Source organism: Trichechus manatus, unplaced genomic scaffold (assembly GCF_000243295.1).
Source record: "Trichechus manatus latirostris isolate Lorelei unplaced genomic scaffold, TriManLat1.0 scaffold00009, whole genome shotgun sequence".
Lineage (NCBI taxonomy): Eukaryota > Metazoa > Chordata > Mammalia > Sirenia > Trichechidae > Trichechus > Trichechus manatus.
This window is the reverse complement of record NW_004443945.1, coordinates 18,693,205-18,720,324: the sequence shown is the minus strand read 5'-3', so window position 1 is coordinate 18,720,324 and position 27,120 is coordinate 18,693,205. Positions and strand designations below refer to the sequence as shown.

The following is a 27,120-nucleotide window of genomic DNA, read 5'->3' as shown; positions in this document are numbered from 1 at the left end:
CATGAGTTCAGAGTTGTTTTTAACCTTTTCATTTTCCATCGACAGATTTACATGCATGCATCTGCACACACACATAATACACAGTCTCTTGCCCCAAGAAAAGATAAAAATTTTCAGACATATTTCATGTTTTCATTAAGTATAAAACATTTTAATACTTCATGTCTAAAACGCAGTTGATGGTAAGAAAAATATATTTAACATTCTAATATTTATTTGCAGAAGTGATATTGAAAGGCTTATTTTCAACCTGAATATTATTTGCATTACATGCAGTGATTATCAAGATTCATCTACAGGTGTTTGCCTTCCAGCTTAAGCTCTTTATTTAAAATTAGAGGACTTTTTTTGTATTTAGTATGTCTTCTAGAGTGAGTAGTTCCTCATGAAGCTCAATTTTTAAAAATACAGTTAAAGCAAAGAAGGAAGACATTCATTTTCCTGTTGAAAATGCTTCTAGAGGGAACATTTCCTCATATGGTCAAGCTATTAAATGCAGGTGAAATAAACCAAAAAGGGGAAACTTGTTTCTTTCCAACTATAATGTAACTGAAAAAATGACTCAAGGCACTTTCTTGTATAAATACATATTTTTATTATTTTTCCTCATATTTCAAAGATACATTTTGATAAGCTGAATCCTTTCTTTAGTAAAATTAATTATTTTAAACTAGTTTGTGAATGATGTACATTATATGCTTGGGGTTTTTTTTTTTTTTTTTAAATATAACTTCATAGTATAATCTAGTGAGAACACTTTTGGCTCTAACAGAAACAGAATTCTGTTCTTGGATCTGGCTTTGTATGTAACACCAACTACGTCATTTTTCTTCCATATGTACCTCATTTACTGGAGTGTTTCTATTTCATTTCAGATTTTTATATGGTGGGTAGTATCTGTAGCCTGGAAGAACGGTTAGCAAGTACACTAATTGCACTTCGGTGGTATGGTCTATTCTCCAAGCTTACTATTTATTGATTTAATTGATACCTGCTGCTTAATCAGAGGCTTTGCCCACATGGAACTATTTGATAAGCTTGGCATAAAATGCAAGATCTATGAAATGTAAACAGTGTTCATAGTCTGAGGACCTATAATTAAGCCAGACCTCTAGTCATTTGAAAACGTTACAGTTGCATGAGAAGCAATTTTCTATTTGATCTTCTTTGCTGTGGACGTTTAAAAGTATTGTCTTTACTGTGGCATCCATATGCTAATATTTATTATAATAACTTATCTCTTTTTCCCTTTTTGCTGTCCTTTCTTTCTCTCTCTCTCTCTCTCTCCCCCTCCTCCCTGCCTCCCTCCCTCTATGTCTATTTTGCCTTCCCATGCTCCCTTTATGTGCATCTTGTTCTGGCTCCTTCTTTTCACTCACTGAATATCTTTCTTTAGTTTTTTGGACTTTCTTTTTTGGACTAATCTAAGTCAGATCATACCAAATGTACTGCTGAAGCAGCTGGAAATAATCTCCTAGCTTTTGCATTCTTTGGGCACTAGAGCTTGGGAAATTACAGCTTGTATGCCTTTGTAGGTGTGTTCTGTTCAGGATATTTCTAAGTCTTGCAGCCCAGTCCTTTACTCAGCTATTTATGGCAGACAATAATTCCTTGAAAGAAGTTATTAATTTTAATTTTAATTTTCTTTAAAACCCAGAAATTTGTATATTTGTATATTGTTAAAGAATTTAATAGCTAATATAGCTGTTCTTAAGTGGGAAAACAGGGAGATAAAATTTAATATAAACTAATGGACCCAGCAGGAACCCCTATCCAATCCTAATAACCCTTGGAAAATATTTTTAATTGGTGAGTTATAGAAAAAGTACTGAACTTCATAAGATGAGAATAGATGGTTAAATTTTGTCTTACTCTTATTAAGTCAGAATTGATGTATGTTTTTACCTTTTACTATTTTCTGAAATATTTTACCTTAGTTTTAGACTTCTTAGGAAGTAGAATTTTTACACAGATGTGATAACTATTTCTCAAATAATTTTACAGTAGACATTAGTGTCTAGAAAAACAAGTTGAAATTTCCTCATGAAAAGGTGGTCTCTTCTTTCTTCAACATTGCAGCCATTACATTTGTTTTGGGTTTTCTGACATTTCACGTCTTAAAATGCTATACTGTGTGTGCTATATTTAATTATTGTTAATCATGTAAATTTAAATGGCTTTGAGAATTTGTTACTAATTCTTTTGATATCCTTTAATATATTTGTAGACACCAATGGAGTGTCAAAAACTCAGGGCTGAAAATCACTAGGGAAAAACAAGATCCAGTTGTGTAAGATTGTGAAATTAAATGAACATACCTTCAAAATACTATATATATGTATATATTATATATATATATATCATACATTTTAATGTTAGGGATGGGATTGTTTGGTTTTTTTTGCTACCATTTGAACAGAGAACTACTTAATGGGATATAAAGGAAATGGAGAATTAAGAAAAGGATCCAATATTTTTTATTTTAAACAATTTTTTCTTCTGCTTTTCCTAATTTATTGGTCTTATGTTCATGTGTTTCTGCCCCGTTCCCTCAAAGAATTCTCCTTCTTATGCATGAAGTTACACACAGATCCAAAGTATACATCATAAATCTTTCTTTTGTTACAGTTAACCAGGCAGCAAAAGAAGACACCATGGTTTTAAAGATTGGCTCTGTTGCCATGGCTCCCCAGGCTGACAATCCTCTTGGCAGATCTGTCCTCAGGAAAGATATTTACCAGTAAGTTTATTTTCTTATGGTCAATCTTGCAGCAATTTCACCCTGCAAAAAAGTACACTGATCAATAAAAGTTGCTTCGTGTAGCCTGTAGAAATACTTTTCATTCGGGACCTTTTGATATTTAAAACCAGGTTTTTCTGATTTTCTTCAGTTGTGGGTTTTTAAATTCATTCAGACAAATCAAGTATTTCTGTGAAGTGTTGATGAATAACAGAATGTAAGTACCAAGTCACCATAAAACAGAAGTAGTACAGTTTGGAAAATTTTAATAGACTTTAAATTTGACCAAATCTCTAATCACTTAAGAAAATGAGGTCCTCTCTAGAACCACCACATCCTACTGTTGTCATGATGTATCAGAAGTGAACGAATTTTCTTAAGTGTAAGCTATTTGAAATGCAGGACTGTGAATGTCGTATGGATCAAAGCTGTAAAGAAAAGCAAACTTCTAAGGAGAAATTTCACAGTAAACACTTTCTGTGAAAATGCTGTGCTCTGGATTTTGTCACTGACTATTTGCAAACCACACCAAGCGTATATGGACAACTAAACTGGTGAACATATGTAATCAACATGATAAAAATAATATATGATTCATACTGAAGTTGGCACTGCTGCCAGACATAAAAGTACAGTTGCAAATAATACCAAGTGAGAAAAGTCACAGAAATACAGATGAATAAGTGTCTTAATTCTTTCTGCTGGTCTGTTTTTCAAACGTTACAGTCTCACTCTTTTAAAAAGTAAATTCCTTCTGTTTTCCAATAGATGTTACTGCTAGGAAAGGATTCTGATTTTTGTAATAGATTTATCATCTAGAAGGTGATAGTTATTTTTACTTTAAATGGATCTAAGAATTTTATTTTCTCAAGTTCCTCTGATACTGGAGGTGATTTTTTTTTTTCTTTTGGATTTTTTTGGTAGCTTATAGTAGTCATCTCTTGAATGAGTTTTCATTTAGCCAGTTTCTATAAAATTATAGATTGTCAGAGCTGAAGGACACCTTAGGAATTATGTAATCCAACATCCTTATTTTAAAGATTGTGAAACCGAGGATCTAGAAGAATAGTTGTCTCTAGTCAAATAATGGTAGAGCCAAGATTACAACTCAGGAACTTTTGACTCCCTTAGAATATAAGGCCAGGATTACAGTAGAACATAAATTCTGGGTGAAAATTCTTTCATTTTGTAACATTTGGACATTCTTTTAGGTATATTTATCTTTTCTCTTCTACTTCAGAAATAAGTGATCCTCGAAGAAGGTCATACTTCACTTTTGGTGGAAGAAATCTGTTTTATATTAAAAGATCCTATCATCATCAATAAAGTGAACCACTGAGATACTTCCTTTCCTCCCCCCGCCCCCTTATGGCACTTACACAAATTATCTCCTAACTTGCTTGGAATTCAGTTTGTGTTCTTTGAGAGGGCTCCTTGATGTTTTCTTTCTATCTCTCTGGCAGCTTCGTCAGTCTTTTTTACTGGTCTTCTTCCTAAATGGTTCCTTTAATATTAGTGCCCGTAAAGATTTTCCTTTTATTCCTTTCTGTTCAACCCTCTTCCTGGGTAAGTCCATCTACTCTCTTGGCCTCAATGACCACCAGTGTTTCTAATCCTGTATCCTTTGTTTTGGCTTCTCTCCTGACTTCCACCCTCTTGTCCATTGCCTGCTGGACAGCTTTCAGGTACTTGATCTCCCCTTCTTCTCTGCCACTGCCTCCAAAAAATACAATAAATAAATAAACAAACAGAGTTCCATTCCCTATTGAATGGCGTGACCTACCCCTTTAGCCACTGAGCCAAAACCTGGGGTTCTGGGTTTGAGATCTATTGTTATATCTATGTTGTATCTCTAACCTGTCACTTCTTATTTACCCTAAGGTAGTCCAGGGTCTTAGCATATCTCTCCCAGATTTCAGTAATGTCCTTCTAATAATACTTGGCTCACGGTAAACATTAAATAAATATTTCTGGAATCTCCCTACTTCTCCATATGTACCATCTTCCACCTTATTTCTCATGATGCCAGTAAGATCTTTCTGAAAGTTAAATCCAATTGTGTCACTCCCCAAATCCATACTCTTGCTAGTGTAACCTTACTTATTTTTCAAAAAGTAGTTACTTACATATCCAATATGTTCCCATGATATTTTGTGCCTCCACTCCCCATTGAAATTATTTGTCTATTTTCTTATTTGACTGTTAGTACCCTGAGGACTGGCACTGTTTTGTTATTGTAGTTGCTCATTTTTGTTTTTATTCTCTGTAACCTCAGCTCCCAGTGCAGTCCCTATGACCCTTCTTCCTAGGTTTGCAATCTACTTATAGTTCCTCTGGGCCTCTATTTACTCATACTGAAAAGGAGGATGATAACCTAAGACCTTCCTTAGGCCTAGGTATAAACACAGGAAGTGTCCTCTGGGGTGGCTTGGAGCAATATGACTGATCACAAGACACCAAGGCGTAGGGCGCATTGGTAACAGATAGTGTTATAAGGGTGGGCTCTGGAGTCGCACTTCTTTGATTCCCACCTTGCTCTGCCATTATGAGCTGTGTACCCTTAGGTAAATTATTTAACCTTTCTGCTTCAACTGCCATGTAAAATATGATTCATCATAGTGCCTATCTACTTCACAGAATCGTTATGACAATTAAATAAGTTAATTCTGTATGTCTGGCACATACTAAGTGCCAAATAAGTGTTTGTTATTGTATTATTCTCTGATGTTCCAGGCATGTGTAATAACTTCGGGGTGCCTCTGTTCTGGATCTTGGATGGCAAACCAACCTAATAATTTTTCCTTAAAATCTCACATTCCAAAGTAATTTCTAAATAAGAAACTAACAAAAGGTATTCACATAGAAGTTCATAAACAATATTTCAAGATCTCATTGAAATACTGTGTCATCAACATCAAAGGAGAAATGGCAGAACTAGAAACCACATGGGAATGAAGTGATCAGCGTAGGAGTGGGTCAGTTAGAACAAAAATATACACACAAAGCAAAAGACTCTGCTCACTAGGGCTGCTTTTATTTTCTGTGATTGTGTTAACCATAAAATTTCAATGGCCCAGACACAAAAGCCTACATATATTATAATTCCATATATATGAAATGTCCAGAATAGGCAAATTCATAGAGAAAGAAAATAGTAAGTGGTTAGCAGGGGCTGGAAGGAGGGGAGAAAGGAGAATGATTGCTAATGAGATGGGATTTTCTTGAGGGTGATAAAATATTCTGGAATTAGATAATGGTGATGATTGCATAACTTTGTGAATATACGAAAAACTACTGAATTGAACCCTGAGAAAGGTTCATATGGTATGTGAATTATATCACAATTTAAAAAATATCACAATGGAAAAGAATGCTAGGGATGCCTGAAATTTCAACTAGTTCTGTGATAACTTGATTATTTAACTACCAAGTGAATTAGCATTTTCAGTTTCTAAAACCACTTTCTCCCCTCAGGAATCTAAGGACTTTAATTTGGGTAGCAATTTTCATTCTCTTGTACTATAGGGTCACTATGAGCTGAAATTGACTCGATGGCAGTGGGTGGTTTGTTTGTTTTTTTGTTTTTTTGTTTTTTTTTTTTGAGTCTCCCAAACTGGCATCTTCTCTATCAATGTATTTTTCTTCATTCTGTAGCCATTCTGTTCCTCAAAGTGTGTCCCACAAAATACAAGTTTTATGAAATACTAATAGATTATGAAATACTATAATACTAAATAGCTCAGATAAACTTGGCAAATGCTTGGTTATACAAGGTTAAAATACTTTGTTACTGCTTGGCTTCTCAGAGCTTAAGAGACTAAGGGGCACTGTGAATTCCAGAAAGGATGCTTTAGAGGGCCAACTTTTCAAAACTTATTTAAAGATAGATACATTTTAATGCAGACTTTCCGGAAGACTTAATTTACTGAACAAAATTTGGAAATACTGTTTTAGTCCTTTTTTTGTCACTTGCTTATAGTATTTGTTTTGCATTGATTCATTGTCGCACTTTCTAAATAGATTATATGTTCCCTGGAGATCGTGGGCCTTATCCTTAATAACTTTATAACTTCATATTTTCCAAATATTCCTATAAGAAGTAAATAATTGCATAATTGCTAAAAACTAGGGATTTTTTCATTCCAGTGTAAGATAGCAAAGAAGAAGCAATATTAGGCAATAAGTTGTAAGAACTAGATAAATGGTAGGGTAAGTTCCTTGAGAAGTTAAAGGAAGGACAGAGTATTTCTAGTAGAGTGATGGGTACATTTCTTAGAGGATTTTGTGATTTGAGGAAATAATCAGGAAATAAAGAGAAAGGAATAGAACTCCAGAAAAGACAAAGAAAAAGCATTTGACAAAACCAACACCCTTTCATGAAAAACTCTCAACAAAGTAAGAATAGACAGAAACTTCCTCAACCTAATAAAGGGCTTCTATGAAAATCCTGCAGCTAACATCATACTTAATGATGAAGGTCTGAATGCTTTCCCTCCAAAATCAGGAACAAGACCAATATGTACGTTCTTACCACCTCTATTCAACATTGTACTGTAGTTTCTAACTAGGGCATTTAAGTAAGAAAAAGAAATAAAAGGCAATGAGATTGGAAAGGAAGAAGTAAAACTATCTCTGTTTGCAGATAACATAATCTTATATATAAATAATCTGGAGGAATCCACTGAAAATTTATTAGAACTAATAAACAGGTTCATCAAGATTGTAGGATACAAGGTCAATATATAAAAATTATATTTCTATAATTTTGTAATGAGTAATCAAAATGAAATTAAGGAAACAATTCTATTTAAAATCACAACAAAAAGAAAAAATACTTAAATTTAACAAAAGAAGTTTAAAACTTATACTGTGAGAACTATAACACATTGAAAGAAATTAAAGAAGACTTAAATAAATGGAAAGAAATCTCTTTTTTAAGGATAGGAAGACTTAATATTGCTAATATGGCAATACCACTTAAACTGATCTACAAATTCAGTGCAGTCTCCCATCAAAATTCCAGTTGGCTTCTTTGCAAAATTGGAAAGTTCACCCTAAAAGTCATATGGAAATTAAAGGGACCCAGAATAACCCAAACAGTCTTGAAAAATAAAAACAAAGTTGGAGGAACCACTTTCTAATTTCAAAGCTTAGTACAAAGCAATAATAATTAAGACAGAATGGTACTAGTTAGAGGATAGACCTATAGGTTGATGGAATATGATTGAGAGTCCAGAAATTAATCTTCACATTTATGGTCAATTGATTTTCGACAAGGGTGCCAAAAAATTCAAGGTGGAAATAATAGTTTTTCAATAAATGATGCTGGAACTACTAGATATTTGCTTGAAGTTGGACCCTTGCCTCACACCATATCCAAAGATTAACTAAAAATGGTTCAGAGACCTAAACCCTTGCCTCACACCATATCCAAAGATTAACTAAAAATGGTTCAGAGACCTAACTGTAAGAGCTAAAACTATGAAACTTCTAGAAGAAAACAGCAGTAAATCTTTGTGACCTTGGATTAGGCAATGGTTTCTTAGATATGATACCAAAAGCACAAGTGACAATAGAAAAAAAAATTGATAAATGGGACTTTAGCAAAATTGTTGGCCTTTATGCTGCAAAGAACTTTATCAAGAAAGTAAAAAGGTGACCCACAAAAATGGGAGAAAATAGTTACAAATCATGTATCTGATAAGTGACTTGTGTCCAGAATATACAAAGAACTTATACAACTCAATAATAAAAAGACAAATAAAACATGGACAAAAGAACTTGAATAGATATTATCTAGAGAAGATACAAAAATGACCAATATGCAGATATAAAGATGTTCAACAACATTATTCATTAGGGAACTGAAAATCAGAGGCACAATAAGGTAGCACTTCATACCCACTAGGATAACTATAATAAGGTCAACAATAACAAACGTTGGTGCAGATGTGGAGAAATTAAAACACTCACACATTTGCTGGTAGGAATGTGAAATGATGCAGCCACTGGGGAAAACACAGTTCCTCAGAAAAATAAACAGAGATACAATATGACCCAGCAGTCCCACTCCTAGGTATATACCCAAGAGAATTGAAAACATATGCCCACGCAAAAATGTGCACATGAGCACTCACAGTAGCACTGTTAAACAATAGCCAAAAAGTGGAAACAACCTGAAGGTCTATCACTGATGAATCGACAAACAAAATTCAGTATATCCCTACAATATAATATTTTCCTACCATAAAAAGGAACGAAGTATTGATATATACTATAACATGGATCAACTTGGAAACATTATGCTAAATGAAAGAAGCCAGATGCAAAGACATATTCTAGGTTTTAATTGATGTGAAATGTCCAGAATGGACACATCCATAGAGACAGAAAGTGGATTAGTGTTTAATAGGGACTTGGGGTCGTAGGTGAGGGGTATGACTGCTAATGGGTATGGAATTTCTTTTTGGGGTGAAAAAAATGGAAGGGGGTAGTAGTGATGATCGCAGAATTCTGTGAATATGGTAAAACTCACTGAATTATACACTTCAAAAGGGTAACAGTTTTGATATGTGAATTACATCTCAATAAAGGTGATACAAAAAAATAAATAAGAGAGTGATGTCACAAAGAGAAAAATTAAATTCCAGAGAGGAAAATGCTGTGTGTTCTTTTCAATTCTACAAATATTTGCCTTACCTGAGGATAAGCAGAGGGATTCTTTTGTGGAAAAGAGAAAAGGGGGGACATTTATCAGTCATGTGGGACATTTATCAGTCAGTCCTCCACAGTGCTTTTTCTGAGTGTGAGGTTGGTAGGGGGAGCTGGAAAGAAGAAATTAAATCTCCCCAAGTTTAACATTACTTAAAGGACAGTGTCACACTAGAGTTATACTCTCCAGTGCAGAGGCCACTAGCTACATGTGGCTATTCTGCAGTTGAAGTGTGGTTACTCCAAATTGAGATGTTCTGTAAGTGTAAAATATACACTGGATTCAAAGACTCAGTAAGAAAACAAAGTAAGATATTTCGTTACTAATCTTTATATTGATTATACTTACAATAGAAATATTAGGTTAAATTAAATGTTATTGCAATTAGTTTCCACTGTTTATTTCTACTTTTTTTTAATGTGACTACTAGCAAATTTTAATTTACAAAAGTAACTCACATTTGTGATTTGCGTTGTATTTCTACTGGACAGTGCAAAAGGTTGGTGGTTTAAATCCATTCAGAAGGCACCTCGGAAGTAAGGCCTGGCAATCTGCTTCCAAAAGGGCACAGCCTTGAAAATCCTGTGGAGCAGTTCTGCTCTGCACACAAGGGGTTGCCAGGAATCGCAATTAACTTGATGCCAACTAACAACGACACACTTTAGGAAGGGGCCTGCAACCAACAGGACAAATCTTGAAAACCTTTTGGAGCAGTTGTAGTTTGCACACATGGGGTTGCCCTGAGTTGGAATTGACTTGATGGCCACTGAAAAAAACAACACTGACTTTAGGCATCTAGGTATTGGGTTTAGCAAGACGAAGAAAAAATTCTGATCTTATGAAACTTACATTCTAAGGGAGGAGAGACAGTAACAAATTAATAAGTAAATGTTGTGGTATATTAGAATATAGTAAGTGCTAAAGAGGCAGACAAACCAGTGAAGGAGTTAAGAAACGGGGAGTTGGGGATGAACAGCATGGCCTAGTCAGAAGAGGCCTCACTAAGACAGTGCAAATATCCTGAAGCAGGCGTGTGCCTGGTGTGTGGAAGAATAACAGAAGAAGCCAGGGGTGGGTAGAGCAGTCTGTGCCAGGAGGAATACAGTAGGCTATAAGGTGAGAGACATGTGCAGGAGCTTTATAGGTAGGCCATAGTTAAGACTTCGGCTTTTCCTTTGAGTGAGGTGTGGTTGCTGAGGGGAAAAATCCACACGTGCAGAATTTTGAAATAACACTTTTATTCTTTATTTAATATATGCCTGCAGAAAAAAAGTCACCAACAAGAACTGATGATACTCATTTGAAGAGAGGCAAAATATACATTTAAAAACAAAGGGAGTCACAGCTTAGAAGGACAAATGGGGTTATGATATTGATCTGTTAAAAAATCATATTAAGGATTATGTCTGCTATTTGACTTAATATGGTGTATGTAATATGAATTTATTTTGATTATTAAGGGGTTGGTTTCCTTATCATGTGAGGTCTTTGAGAAATTTATGCCATTTCTCTGCATGCCTGCATTAATTCATTCATTTATTGAATATACAATGATTCTTTCACTTTTTCAATAAATATTTATTGAGTGCCTATGATGTACTGGATACCAATGGTAGATATGTATTTGTTTCTAACAACGTATGATACCTACCTTTATGGAACTCAAGACCTCAGCTACATCATTCTGCTGTTGTTGGGTGCCATCAAAGTTGATTCTGACTCATAGCAATCCCATGTGACAGGTAGAACTGCCCCATAGAGTTTTCTTGGCTGTAATCTTTATTAAAGCAAATCACCAGGTCTTTCTTCTGTGGAGCAACTGCATGGGTTCAAACTGTTAACTTTTTGATTAGCAGCTAATCACTTAACCATTGCACCACCAGGGCTCACTACGTCATTCTAAGTCGGTAAAATTGCATTGTGATGGATTTGATGTCATATCATAATCTGTCATGCTTTGTCTATCTAAAACACCCACCACGATGCCTGTTGTTTTTTGCCATAGAGTTGATTCCAACTCACAGCGACCCTATAGGACAAAGTAGAACTGTCCCATAGGGTTTTCTAGGCTGTAATCTTTACCAGAGCAGATTTGCCAGGTCTTTTTTCCTGTGGAGCAGCTGGTGAGTTCAAATCACTGACCTCTCAGGAGACGAGCACTTAACTGTTGCGCCACCAGGTCTCCTCCACAATGCCTAGATTGATGAAATAGGCAAAACTAGAATCTTTACTCTTGCACCCTAACCTTTTTTTCATGGTTCCATTTTTATTTTAAGAAATCAAATATAGTTGTCTTACAGCATTCGCTTACGCATCTTCTGAAAAGTTATAACAGGAGAGAATGATTCCTGAAGTCACCTCTAGATGTGCAGTTTTCACAGGAAGGAATAGAGAAAAGTGTTCCAGTCTGTTCAAATTTTTTTTCTTTTCTAAAAGTAGCAGAAGGAATAGGAATATTAGCATTAATTACTCATGAATATAGTTAGGTAAATGCATTACTTTTTCAGTACATTTTAGTTCTTTCTTTTTTCGAATTATCTTTGCATTTTGTTTTTAAAGTATATATTGATTGTTTATAATTTAGCTCAGCATTATTTAGTCTTCTACTAAATACTAAGAAAAGGTAAAATAATGAGATTTTTTCCAATAATTTATAAATTGTTGGAATAGTATTTTTTAAATAAAAAATCCGCCTTTAATTTATTAATAATCTGGCATAACTGAGATTTTAAAAAACTTTTTCCATAAGAGAATAATGCTATTTATTTTTTTTAATTTTAAATAATACTAAAGTGTTTGCAATAGAAAATACAATTTCTCTTGTCACAGGGCTAACTTTTCCGTGCTTAACTACTTCCTTATACTCTCTGACCACTGTTAATAGTAGAGGCTGACACTCTTTTAGACTATTTTCTGTTTGTGTGTATGTGTGTGCATGCATGCATGCGTTTTTGTGTGCCTTTCTTAAATAGTGGCATTAATTCTACATAGTGTTCTGCAGCTTGCTTTGGATTTAGCTCAATAATATATTGTGGGCAGGGGCGGATTATCCAGTAAGCAAGGTAAACACAGGCTTACTTGTGCCTACTTACCAATCTGTAGTGAACAATTTTACATTTTCACCACGTCAAAGGTTCTGCTTCTTGGTATGGCTGGCATTTGTCTCTTTTCCAACCCCACAGCACTTTCCTACAGAATCAAAGCCTCTTTTCAAATTGACAATCCCTGACAGGGGCAGATGACCCAGTAAGCAAGATAAAAGAGCATGGGCTTCCTTGTGCTTCTTTACTAATCTGTAGTGAACAATTTCACATGGCTTTCACTTTGATGTGGCTTGACGAAACCATGTGAAATTGTTCACTACAGATTAGTAAATAAGCACAAGGAAGCCCATGCTTACCTTGTTTATTGGATAATCCGCCTCTGATTGTGGGCATCCTTCAATGGCATCATATTCAGGAGTACTTGCCTCTTTTTGGATTGTTTCAGATAGCATAGACTAAAGGACTATTTAAAGACAACATTTTTGTTTTGAATCAACAAAATACTCTCCACTATTAAAGAGCTCCATTAAAACTTAAAAATGTAACATACTAGATTTTGTATATTAAACAATATCTTGTATACATATCATGTGGAGTCCCTGGGTGATAAAAATGATTAAGCACTCGACTGCTAGCTGAAAGGTTGGTGGTTTGAACCTACCCAGATTCACGTTGGAAGACTAGCCTGGTCGTCTGCTTCCAAAAGGTCACAGCCTTAAAAACCCTATGGAGCAGTTCTACTCTGCATACATGGGTTCACCATGAGTTGAAATTGACTTGGCAGCTAACAACATATCTGTTGTGTATTTTATAACATAGTGTGACCAAGACTTCTGAGACCTTGAAAGGTTACTATACCTGATAAAATGTTAAAGGAAACCCGAGTCATTTCCTTCAGTGAAATACCTGCTAGAATGGTCATGGAGGAACAAATATATCAGCACCAATAGAAAATTGAAATTATTGTAGCTGAAGTGTTCCTTGTTACCCTTGTTAATTGCATAGGCCAAATGGTTCACAGTTCGACACCAGCGTGTGAATTAAGGAGACCTGGTGGCATGGTGGTTAAGAGCTATGCCTGCTAACCAAAAGGTTGGCAGTTTGAATCCACCAGCCACTCCCTGGAAACCCTATAGGGCAGTTCTACTCTGTCCTGTAGGGTCGCTATGAGTCAGAATTGACTAGATGGCAATGGGTTTGGTTTTTGGTTTGGTGTGAATTAAAATATTGTAACCATTGTCATTATAAGGTACCACTTTGAAACATTAATAATATCATCCCCTGCTTAACACCTGTCATAGTGCTCAATTTTTAACATGCCAAAATCACTGTCTTTTAACCCAACATGTGTCTTCTTCCATGAGCTGACCTCAACCTAGTCTTCAAATCTTACCCTTGATTACTTTTTAATGTAAGAAACTTGTTCAAGTTAGATATTTTGATTCTCCCAGTGAGGTTTAATATGCTCCTTTCAGTAGCCCTTGTTTGTGTATACATTTTCAACTTTCTTGAAACATAGCTTTCTTCTATCTCAGCCATTCAAAGAATTTTTGTTATGAAAATAATTACTTTAAATTGGTGGGTTGTGGATCCTTCAAACATTTTTCTCTTTGATGTATAACATTATTTTAAATTTAAAAAATTATTGAGAATCACATCCATCTTTCAGTGTTTCACTTAAATCCTGCTCTCTTTATGAAACCTTCCGTAATGATTTTACTTAGAAATACTGTCCCCTTTCTTTGGCCTTCTGTAGTAGTGTTTGACCTATCTTTGCACTATAATAATAATAGTAGTAGTGGTAATAGCTGACATCTATCAAGTACTTTTTGTGCTAAGAATTCTGCTTAATGCTTTCAATGCATGGTTTCAGTTGATCCTGACAATAACCTTGTGAGGCAAATTATTTTACATATGAGTAAACTGAGTCTAGAGACTTTAAATAATTTCTCCTGTGTCCCACATAAAATAGTAATAGAACCAGGGCTGTCAGTTTTCTAGTGCCTGTGCTCTTTACTAGTACGTCTTGCTGCCTGTATCTAAATTTCTGGTAAGCCAGACCAGCTTTAGTTTAACTAATAGGTACCAGTGTATAATGTTAAGTTAGAAAGTTAATTTTTTTTAAGTTTCACATTCAAATTTTATTAAAGTTGTATTATTGCTCATATGTTAGTTTTTTGTTGTTTGCTTTTTTTGTTTTTTCTAACAACATGTTGTTCACACCAACTAAATTGAAAAATCTGTTAGATGTCACTCTGGGCACATTTTCTTTGGGTTCCCTAAAATGTTCTGAGCTATTCTGAAATAGAAAATGTTATTGGCTTAGAGCCATGGTTGATGCGGAAGCTCTTTTAATCCTAGTATTCATTCGAGTTCCTTGGCCCTTGTGGGTACTTGATCACAAAATCCATTTTCAGAGCATTTTCATCAGAATGTACTTAAAACTGCATTTGATCTGCAGAAAATAGCTCCCTACCTAAGGAGTTTCATTGTCGTCAAGGTTTTTCTCACATTTCTGTGAGCTCTGAAGTGAGGCATGACCAGATATAAAATATTCATATAGACTTATCTGATGAATAAACTCAATATATTTTTGTGATTGTGTTTCGTAAGAGGTATTTTTAAGTTATTATAAAATATAAATATTTAGAAATATATTCCTTTTAAATCTTAGTCAAATGTAGTAATTAGTTCTATCTCAAAGTTATAAAAGAAAAGGAAATAACAGTTTTTTCTTCGTTACATTTCTCTCTTCCCAGAGTATTCTTAAATATCAGTATTTTTCTGTAAATTCTGTTGAAGAAAATATTGATTTTATTATTAAAAAAAACTAGGTACTATTTATTCACATGTATTTTTCATATATCAAAATTATATTGGAGCTGAATAAGTTTGTTATGAAGGTCTCTAGTAATTGGGGTATTTTCCCTCACTAATTCTGTGCTGTTGAGAAATGTTCTGTTTAAGCCACATATCTGAAAATTAGGTTTACAGAATTACATATATAAATTTGGAAGACTTTTAAGGTTACCCGTTGACTCCCTGTGTCATTGCCCTCATATGTTAATCTAAAAAATTCCCAAAATCTTTTAATACCTACTCTTAATTTTTTTAAATATAACCTAATGATTGTAACGTAATATAATTTACTTCATACTTTTTTCCAAGATATTTTTTGTTGTCGTTGACAGGAATTTCAAAATATTTAAGGCAAAAATTTTTTTGTAGTATTTTTAATTGGTAAGTTTCTTAACTTTACCTTGTACTTGAGAGAACTGTAGCTTCTTGGAATTGGGACTTTTGTGAACTGCATACAGCTTTTGGTTCAGACCATAAATTTTGTGGGTCTTCTGATGTCTCTTTGGGGGTTTAATCTGTGACTAATTTATCCCATTGCTCTTTAAAAACTTTGTCAGTTGTTGAATTTTTGAACCATTTCGTCTTTGCAGACATTTGCTAATCCATTTTAGTGCATTCAGTACTTAATAGATTTGAATCTGATATTGAGTTTCGTTTTTTTCATAGATAATTTTATTCTCTTAAAAAAGGTCTACAAAGCATTCAACAAAAACTCCATGGTGATTTTGGCAAACTTTTTAAAGACATCATTTATTTAAAGATGTCTTTTATAAATGAGACCTTTGATGGGTGTACCTTGTTATGTGGCAGTTTAACTTATGGAATTCTACCTTTAAAAAATTATAAATTTAGGGAAGCTAATTCACTTTTCACTCTTAGAAGACTTGAATTAGTAGAATTTTTCCTGGGAAATATACAGAATTTGTTTTCTATTTTTTTCATTCCTAAGGACAACTTTTGCAAAAGTGTTTGCTGTTTGTTTCTCACTGTGACCCTGATATGACGCCACTAGTCACAGGAAGATCTGAAAAACACATCTTTTTCTTAGATGATGAGAACATTTAACTTCCATTACAAAAATTCACTTCATGACTAATATTTCAATACCATAAATGTTCAACACAAAAAAATGCACGTTTCCTAAATGGAAGCTTTATTGTCTTGTTATACTTAGCAGAATTTTTTCAAACTACTATAAATATCTATTGATTTTTCAATTGACTTTGATGTATAATTAATTTACTGAGATTTTTAAAAATCACAGTTTATTAAATATCAGGAACCAAGTGTCTTATTCAAGGTTTTAAATAAATAGACCAGGATGAACTAGCAAGTGATCTAAGATAGAGACATTTTACTGATTTTCTGGTGCACAATTATTTCACACATTGAACTTTGAAAATATCTTCTTGTAATTTTTAACTTCCACTTCATTTCTCCTGTCATATGTGTTCTCTGCAAACTTCATAATTGTCTTACCAACTCATCATAGGGTTCATGTTCCCAGTGAAGTAACATTAGATTGATATGACCAACATTAGATTGATACGAAATTCATGGTTGAGATTAATTTTTTATCTTGTTTTACATGTATACTTTGACAGTGTCCATAGACCCAGACAGCTGAGAACTGAAGCATATGACCAATAGAAATTAACTGAGGAGATTAACATCCTTTCATAGATAAGCTTAACATCATTAACAATTATGCATGTGTCTTTCAACATATTGTTTATTTAAAAACAGGAAAATTATTTTTTTCCTCTGGAAATATTAATAATAGCCTTCATTTCTTATGAATATGCAGCTCAAGGTATAGCGTTTCTCATCTGTTAGTTTTTAGTTTCTCCTAAAACCTAGCTTATCATCTACTTTAAAACTGAACTCTACTTCCCAGATAGAGCATAAAAATTAAATTCTACAAAACTGTGTCCCTCCCCAACCTTTGATTTCTTCATAATTCTCTTTATATAATATAAAAAATTCTCAAAATAACCATTGTGTTGGTTTTTGCCAAGGTATGTTTCATACTAATCCTATAATGCTTAGAGTTGGTTTCAGGTAACCCCTTTTTAGCAAGTCAGAGAGATTGGGATACTAAGGTATTTAGAATAACTTACCTAAAAGCTTTGTTTGAAAATATTATTGGCAGACGTTTGGTCCCTGTCATGTTCTTCAGTTGATCTAGTGTGAAGGCTTTGGATTTGCATTTGGCCCACACCAGAGTAACTGGCTTCCTGTAGCTGGATGTTGGTTTCCATGAATGTGTTTCTACTTGCTGCCAAAAGCTACCTTAATAACAGTGCTAAAAATGACTATAAGTTCTACTGTCATAAATTTTGGAATGTTTTATGAAATGTATTTAACCCTTTTTATTGCTATTTTTTTATGCTTCCCTCTAGAAATTCATATTGGAAAAAAGCTATAGAATACAAGCATATGTTTGAGTTCACATCATAAACAGTTTTTTATTATGAAATTGGACAGTATATTTTATACTTCTTTCAGATATGTTTCGGTTAAACTAAATATACCAAACCAAACAAAAAGAAACTCATTGCCGTTGAGTCGATTCTGACTCATAGTGACCCTATAGGACAGAGTAGAACTGCCCCGTATGGTTTCCCAGGTGCAGCTGGTGAATTCAAACTGCTGACCTTTTGGTTAACAGTCTGAGCTCTTAACCACTGTGCCACCAGGACTCCAAACTAAATATACTGGATATTTAATATCTCATTATATTTGTTCTTGATTATGTACTTTCATTAAGTCACTAATGTTAATTATCATGTGAAATTATTATTTGATCACCTGCAGACATAGAGACAAGTGCAAGGAAGCATAATGTACCTTAAAAATGCATTTTTAGGGCATCTGGAATATGATGGCAGTTCATCGTAACCACTAACATACAAGACTAAAAGAATAGTAAAGCATTGTGCTACTCTCCAAGTGTCTAATGTAAAGGAAGAATTACATTATTTATTCTGTATATAGTGTTCCTTAATTATCCTAAAAGGATTAAAAAGGACAAGTAAGTTACTAGGTAGGTAGACAGGCAGACAAATAAAATAATCTTTGGCCAGTTTCAAGGTAAGAAACTGACAAATTTGAGATGCAATGTTGACTTTCTAACTACAAATTGAGAAAGACATATTTTACCCTTAGTTGAATAGTGGCCATTTTCAGCCAAGCCTGTCTTATCCCCTCCTCCAATATAGAAGCTAATAGACAGCAAGGACCTATCCATTTATTTAATATTCATTTAATATACATGATTAGTAATAAATCACCTCAATGCATTGTATAAGAAGAGCACTTGCAAGCTACTAGAAAAATAAGGTCCTGCTGCCAAAAATATCATTGTAATTTTTTCATGAGAGCAAATAAACAATTATTTTCTAAAGCAGCAGTTTAAACAAGAGCTATTAAATATACATACTTATCTTTATTCTATATTTTATTCTATATCCACTGATGTCACTGTCCTAAAATAAACTCTGTAGTTTTGCCTTTACTAGAAATCCTTTGTTTGGAGAACTTGCATCTTCTGTGGTGAAGACTGGTATTTCTTCAGTGTGAGACTTTTCTTGCCCATCATTTCTTTCATTGGGCTTATAAGCAAAAACCTGAGAAGTATTCCACACTGACAAAGGTAATAGAAAATACAAATATGATTGCAAAAATAGGTAAAAATTAAATCAGCACATAGCTATTTTTTTTATGGTTTGTACTTTATCATATGTTTTTATCATATATTAAGGGCACAGATCATATACAGCTCCATAAAATTTAACATATGTATGTAGTCATGTTGCTACCATCCAGCACCCAAGGAAGCTTCTTTATCCCCATGCCAGTACTGCTCCCTACAGAGATAACCACTGTTATGAGTTCTGTAACCATCAATGAGTTTTTACTTGGCTAAATGTTAAAAACGAGTTTTTAAGTTATGAAAACCTTTTTCCTCAACGTGATTTATCATTTATAAATCTACTTGACATAGCTTTTGAGCCAATGTCAGATCATACAGTTCAAAACATAAATGATTTTGATCAGAATTAAAGCATAATTTTTAACTCTGGTTGATCATAATATTATATATTATTCTGCTATGATATTTTCATTCTAAATCTCTGAATGCAATAGTAAGGAAAAGAAATCAAAACTCCGTAGCATTTCATAATACATTCATGTAGATGAAGTCCTAGAATATACATTAGAAACTGAGCATTTTGGCCAATTTCTATCAGTTTTATTTATTGCTACAGTTATTTAGTGAAAATTGTCATATACATATGTATGTGGCATTTGTATGTTGTAGAGTACATAGCTTCTCTAAAGGAAATAATGCTTTGCATTCCAAGATTCCAGTATCCTTTAACTGAATTGACTGTCATCCAGGTATGGGTTTGATAAACTGACACAACAGTGAAAAGAAATCCTGTCCCATGTCAGCTTATCAGACACACTGTGGACAGCATGTAGTTGACATTGAACACATTCTCAGTCATTTAAATTTGAACAGAAGTCGCGAAGCTTATGTTCAGTGAGACACAACCTCAGTATTTCCAGGTGATTTTAAAGAACACCTGATAAAACTGAGGTATAGTACCACCAAACTTTATGAATTTTACAAAAACTAGAAAAAAAATACCATGCAGAGAGTTAGAAAATTGCAGTATCGTTTATTCAGTTTGGTGACTGAGCAGATACTGATGAATACACAGAAAAGTGATCACTTCATATCCTGTCATGTTAAACATGTCAAATTATGCTGTAAACCTATTTATACTATGGAATAAAATGGAATAAAGTTCAAGTATGGTTTGATTTTTTTTATCCTAGTTTATATCACAACAGATATTGTGGAAAATATTATTCAATCTGGGAAAGTTATCTTTCTATTTGAATCTCTCAGGTTCTTTTTTTTTTCCTATTTTAATTATTTTGTTCAAAAATGTTCATCCTTGGAAATTTAGCAGACTTCATTTTGAATAGTGCATTAGAATCATTTGTACATTTTTCAAGTTAAAGTATGAGTATATTCAAAAGACACTTACTGATTTATTCTTAGTGCCACAAATATATTCAAACGAAAAGCTAAGTAAATAAGGTGATGTTGGTTAAAACATTTTTACTTACAATAATAGTATTTAACTTCAAATACATATATTTGTAATAAAGTTCTTAAATATATAACATTGTTGGTGAATTTGCAATTTGAAAACAGATATTTTTCCAGGTTCATTTCCTATACATCTTTAAGCCTTTGAAGAAGAAATTATGCAGTTACAGTACCTCATCGGTAGAGTTCCATTTCTGTGCTGCAAATGAGAGTGTAGTGCAACAGTGCTGAGCAGAAGTTTCTCTCCTCATTTGGAAAAAATTGCACTAACCAAGAGCTTTTTCAACAAGGGACTACTTTTAAATATGTCTGTTCACCTCAAAGGATATGTAGAACATTTCCTGCCAGTAGGATTAGAGGAAGGAAGCACCGGGCCAAATGTTTGATGTGTGATGTACTGTAATTCCTTTCATGTGTTTGGTGGCTTTTATATGATGATCAATGTTCTGCTACCAATTGTGACCCTGGTGTGGTCCAGGTCATTGAAGTTTGACCTTCCTTAATGTATATGGTCATTAACTATATTATATCCTTATTATAATTAAGGATGCTGTTTTTTTTAAATAACCACTTCTCATTTTCATTAAAGTATTTATTTTTCATAATTGGATAATCCTCCTCGTGACTCTGATTCTCATGAAACAGATGATTCAGTGTTAGAGACTGCCTGTACTAACATTACTATAGACGGATGCTGTTTAGGTTTCCTCACTTTATCTTGTAGACCTGATTTTTAAATTAACATTTTCTTTCTACAGTCTCCCATGGGTCTATAAAGTTCAAGATGGAAACTAGCTTTATAGTGTAGATTTCCTGGTGTGTATCTCAACAGACAATAAGAATGGACAAAATCACTGTCAGCAATAGTATATACCTTTAATGAAACAAAGTGTAAAAATTACACATTCTTCAACAATTAATCTAAGATCACATTCAAAAGAGAGAAAGTGCTGAGGTGCTATGGGTTTAGACTTTTTAAAATACAGAGGAGCAACAGTGGGTGATTATGTACAGTGGCAAAGATTTGCTCACAATCTACATGCTCCACTGTAAAGGATTGGTTCTTTTAGTAATGGTACAGCCATGCACTGAAATTCGAAGCAACTGTCACAAAGAATGTTATGTGTGCTTATTTATTAACATAAAATGATATTTAGGTATTTGTTAAGTAAATAAAACGGGTTTTAAAACTGCATGTTTTGTATGAACTCGTGTTTACATGTTTCTGTGTAAATGGAAAATAGCTGGATGCTTATACACTAAATTGTCAAAGACTGTTGCCTTGATTATGGGCATATGCATAGTTGTTTTCTTTGTTTTTGTTTGTGAATATTTTCTAGTTTTTTTTTAACGTTCACTTGAATTATGTAATTGCAGTTTTAAAAATGGAAAGAAAATGGCAGTGTTATATCCATTATATCTTTATTACTTCAGGAACAGTTATAAATTTTTACAGTTGTTTTAAATCTATTTCTGAGTTTAGAATATGTGAAAACAGATCTTTTATTCTTTCAAATTCATCTTTCCTATGACTTCTATATTTGATTTTTGGATCTTTTTAAACTGTTTTTAGTGTGATGACATTTGTTCGCCTATTAACCATTCAGCACTGCACAGTAGTGGTTCTGAAGAAATATGTGCTCTCTTCTGGTGTGCATGTATGTGTGTGAGAGAGAGAGAAAGAATTTTTGTTCATTTATTTGAGGAATCAGTTTGATCTTTTTCCCTATTATCAGTATTCATTTATTTTCACTATTTGTCTTTTGCCTTTGCTTTCAGTGCTGGTGCTGCATATATCATTAATACATTGATTTAAATACAGGCAGGCACTAGCTGCCAAACAAGCTGTTTTCTATTATGCTGAAATAATAAGTTGTCTTTCTACCTTACATAGTAAATCACTTTCATTATGTCATTTATTGATTTCTTCTAAAATATTTGTGTATGTGTACCATTTCCCAGCTATTTGCTATGTGTAGGGCTACACTGGAGATAAAAACATTCATAGTCTTTACCTTCATGAAACTTAGTTTATTTATTTTTACCATTATACTTAAAGTGTATTAATTGCTTAATTTTTTATATCATTTTCCCAAGTTAAGAAATATATGGCACACTTAAAATACAATGGAAGAATTCACTTCCATTATATTTTTTTATATCCTTAGTGTATATGTAGGGTCACTGTGAGTCAGAATCGACTCAACGGCAACGGGTTTAGTGTATTAAATATAGCACTTACTTTTATTTTATCTAATAAGATGTTTCACCAGTTTTGAAAGTTACCATTAGCATTGCTTGAATTATTTTTTAGGTCACGATATATGAAGTTAATATTTAAGATCCCAATAACATAACTATGTTCATGGAAGCATAATAAAGTACGGAATAAAAAAATAAGTAACGCTTTTCACTAATAACTTTTAAACAGTTAGTCATTTGGGCTTTAAAAAAAACAGGTACAATTTTCTACACATTCTTTTGCATTATTTTGCAACATATAAAGCTGTAGATATGTAACATGCAAAACTAAAAAAGACGTTAATGTTGAATGAGAATTGAGTATATTTTAATATAAATATGATGTTACTAATACACACAAAATATGAATAGCAGATAGTTTGAATATTTGAAGAAGAAAGTATTGGCATATAATAAAAAGTAACAATTATACAATGATTAAATGCAGTACACAATTGTTAGAGAATTTGGTAATGGAAAAGATGCCTAGGAATAAGTGTAATAACGTGTACTGTTATTGGAAGCTGCCACTCTTATTGGAAGTATATTCTGTTTCTTTCTTTTGGAACCCTAAAACAGAAAAGGACATGTTTATTTCCTTGTTGTTGTTGTTAAGTACCATCTGAGTTGGCTCCAACTCCTAGCGACCTTATATATAACAGAACAAAATGTTGCCTTGTCCTGCGCCATCCTCACAATTGTTGCTATGTTTGATCCCATTATTTCAGCCACTGTCAATTTATATCATTGAGAATCTTCATCTTTTTTGCTGATACTCTCTTTTACCAAGCATGATATCCTTCTCCAGAAACTGGTCAGAAAACTTTATGCTGTTAGTGGAAAGAAAAAGATTTAAGATGCATCACTGGCTAAGTTGGGAGTTATTTTTGTAGCATCTCTTTAACATCTGATGCTATTTTACCTCATCATTTCTCAGTTCATAAGTTTTATTTTGAGTGCTTTTGCCTCAACACACATGCTAAGATGTGAAGAATATCCTCTTTTTTTAAAAAAAAACACTTTTGTGTCTCAGTTTTATTGGTAGAATAATTTTTAGTTCTTCCCTCACTTTTGACCATGTTATCTTCAGAGCTAAATTTTTGCATTTGAAGAACTTATTGCTAAAATTAAGTTTCATGTTATCTAAGTAATTTTCCTTTGCATTCTCTTTGAGGATTCCATTTATTTTGTTTTTACATTTATTTTGTAACCCAAATCTAAAAACTACATAATTATTCTGTAAATTTTTAGTGTGTTCTTGAGTTCTTACTTTGAATAACTACCTTCATCTTTTAAATGTTTACTATTCTTTAGCATTTTTTTTTTCTATTACAGAATAGTTTTCTTAAAATGCATAGGGTCACAGTATGGAAGCAGAAATACTAAACATTAAATATTTTTTATTGTCATTATTCTATTTTTAAAAACTGCCAGGTATATATTGTTATATTGTTTATATGTTACCTCAATTCACCCTTTGCCTCATCTGTTTTAATTATAGCTTAGAAAATGTCCAGGGTAGTGTATTCATAAACTGTATTGTACATCAGTATTACCTCTCTGGTTTTAAGATTTTAAAAGGATATTTTTCTTTTATATCAATAAAAGCTTATATAAAATTTTATTAGCAGAATAAACATTAAAGCTTAAATATTTTAGTGAAATAGTCCATATTTTTGCAGAAGTCAACATTATGTGGCTAAAGTTTATTCCATGGTGCTTTACCAACTTTTAAAATATACTGCTAAAAATAAGCATGTAACATTTATTATCTTCATGTTTTTATAATTCTTGCCATGTTAAGGCACTGATACCCAAAGTAAATAAAATAATCTCCATAATGTGAAAAAAAAGAATCTCCATAATCTGAAAGATAAAATGGGGATAAAGATGTTTATATTCTTGTGGGGATACAATCAAGAGCAAAAATTTGCATGTGATCGGAGTTCCAGAAGAGGAGAAAACCGAAAACACAAAGAGGGTCATTGATGATTTACTGATAGAAAACTTCCCTAATATCATAAAGATGAAAAGCTGAGACCATCCAAGAAGCTCAACAAACCCCATATAGGATAGATCCCCCAAAAGAAAATCACCAAGACATATCATAATCATGCTTGCCAAAACCAAAGACAAAGAATTCTGAGAGCAGCTCAAGAAAAATGGAAAGTCATATACAAGGTGGAAACGATAAGACTGAGCTCCAGTTACTCAGCAGAAACCATGCAAGCAAGAAGACAGTGGGTTAACATATAAAACTTTAAAGAAAAAAATTGCAAACCAAGAATAACCTGAAAAACTCTCGTTTAAATATGATGGTCAAATTAAGACATTTCCAAATAAACAGAAATTAAGGAAATATGTGAAAAACAAACCAAATTTACAAGAATTATTAAAGAGAGTCCTTTGGTTAGGGAACAAGCAGCATCAGACAACAACCTGAATCTAGGACACTGGACAGCATCAGCCAGACACCAGCCTAGGTAATGAACTCTCAAAACAATGTGAAAAGATTTACAGTAGGGAACCAGAGACATCAATCTGTAAATGACAACAATGTCAGAACAGTAAGAGGGAACAAACAGTGTAGGTATAGATCTTTCAATTGGAGAGGAAGTCAAGGTGATACCAAGTAATGGAAGACTGGTTTAAACTTGGGAAGGTAGGGGTAAATTTCAAGGTAACCACAAAGAAAGTTCACAAACTTACTCATCACAATAAAGAAGAGAAACAAAGTCTCAGTAAACACAAAATCTACAAAGACGAAAGAAACGAAAAAAAAAAACCACACAAACAATAAACTCATGCCTGTTGATGATCACACTGAATGTAAATGGCTTAAATGCACCCATAAGGAGACAGAGAGTGAGAGAATGGATTAAAAAAAAAAGGACCCATCAATATGCTGTCTACAAGAGACACACTTAGAAACAAAGACATAAATATATTAAAAATCAAACTATGGAAAAAATATATCAAGCATACAGCAACAAAAAGAGCAGGAGTGGCAATACTAATCTCAGAAAAAATAGACTAAACAAAACCCACCATAAAAGGCAAGGACATTATATATGATTAAAGGGACAATCCACTATGAGAACATAGCCATAAGAAATATTTATGCACCCAGTGACAGAGATCCAGAATACATAAAACAAACTCTAACAGCACTGAAAATAGAAATTAACAGTTCCACAATAATAGTAGGAGACCTCAACACACCACTCACAGTAAAGGACAGAATACCTAGACAGAAACTCAACAAAGATATAGAAGATCTAAAGGCCACAGTCAACCAGCTTGACCTCATAGACACATATAGAAGATGTCACCTAACAGCAACAAAGTATGCATTCTTTTCCAACACACATGGAACATTCTCCAGAATAGACCACATTTTCGACCACAAAGCAACCCTCAACAAAATCCAGAACATTGAGATAATACAAAGCATCTTCTCTGATCACAATGCGATAAAAGTAGAAATTTATAACAGGAAGAGCAAGGAAAAAAAATCAAGTATATAGAAACTGAATAATACTTTAAAAACCACTAGGTAATAGAAGAAATCAAAGATGGAATCCAAAAATTCCTAGAGTCAAGTGAGAATGAAAACATCATACTGAAACCTTTGAGACACAGCAAAGGCAGTGCTCAGATGTCAATTTATAGCAATAGATGCACACATCAAAAAAGAAGAAAGGGACAAACTCAAGATGTTACTATACAGCTTGAACAAATAGAAAAGCAAAAGAAGTCCACAGCCACCAGAAGAAAGGAAATAATAAAGATCAGAGCAGAAATAAATGAAATAAGCCCAAAACCAAACTTGTTGCCATCAAGTCGATTCCAATTTACAGCGACCCTATCGGTCAGAGTAGAACTGCCCCATAGGGTTTCCAAGGAGTGCCTGGTGGATTTGAACTGCCAAACTTACAGTTAGCAGCCGAACTCTTAACCACTATGCTACCAGGGTTTCCTAGGTCATGTGTTTCTAGAAATTTGTCCATTTCCTCTAGGTTTTCAAATTTTGTTGGAATATGGTATTTTATAGTACTCTGTTATGATCCTTTTTATTTCACTTGGGTCTGTCATAATGTCTGCCATTTCATTTCTTATTTGGGTTATTTGCTTCCTCTTCTATTTTTCTTTTGTCAGTTTGGCCAATGGTTTGTCAATTTTGTTGATCCTTTCAAAGAATGAATTTTTGGTTTTGTTGATTCTTTCTAGTTTTTCTAGTCTATATTTCATTTATTGGTTCTATGAAAGGATCAACAACATTTTTGGTTTGTGGATTCTTGCTATTGTTTTTCTAGTCTGTATTTCATTTACTGGTTCTTTGAAAGGATCCACAGCATTTTTGGTTTGTGGATTCTTTCTATTGTTTTTCTAGTCT

At 33.4% G+C, this 27,120-nt stretch overlaps 1 protein-coding gene across 8 annotated transcripts in view; it reads left to right on the top strand.

The window, feature by feature from the left end:
- The window catches only part of VPS13B (vacuolar protein sorting 13 homolog B), an 866,934-nt gene that overhangs the window by 483,566 nt on the left and 356,248 nt on the right, over nucleotides 1-27,120 (top strand). For all 8 annotated transcript variants that reach the window (XR_002823075.1, XM_023726045.1, XM_023726044.1 and 5 more), the window contains one exon: nucleotides 2,629-2,740. Coding sequence is in view for 7 of the 8 variants with exons in the window: in XM_023726045.1 (XP_023581813.1) it covers nucleotides 2,629-2,740 (112 nt within the window). In the remaining variant the exon portion in view is untranslated. The remainder of the gene's footprint in view (nucleotides 1-2,628; nucleotides 2,741-27,120) is intronic.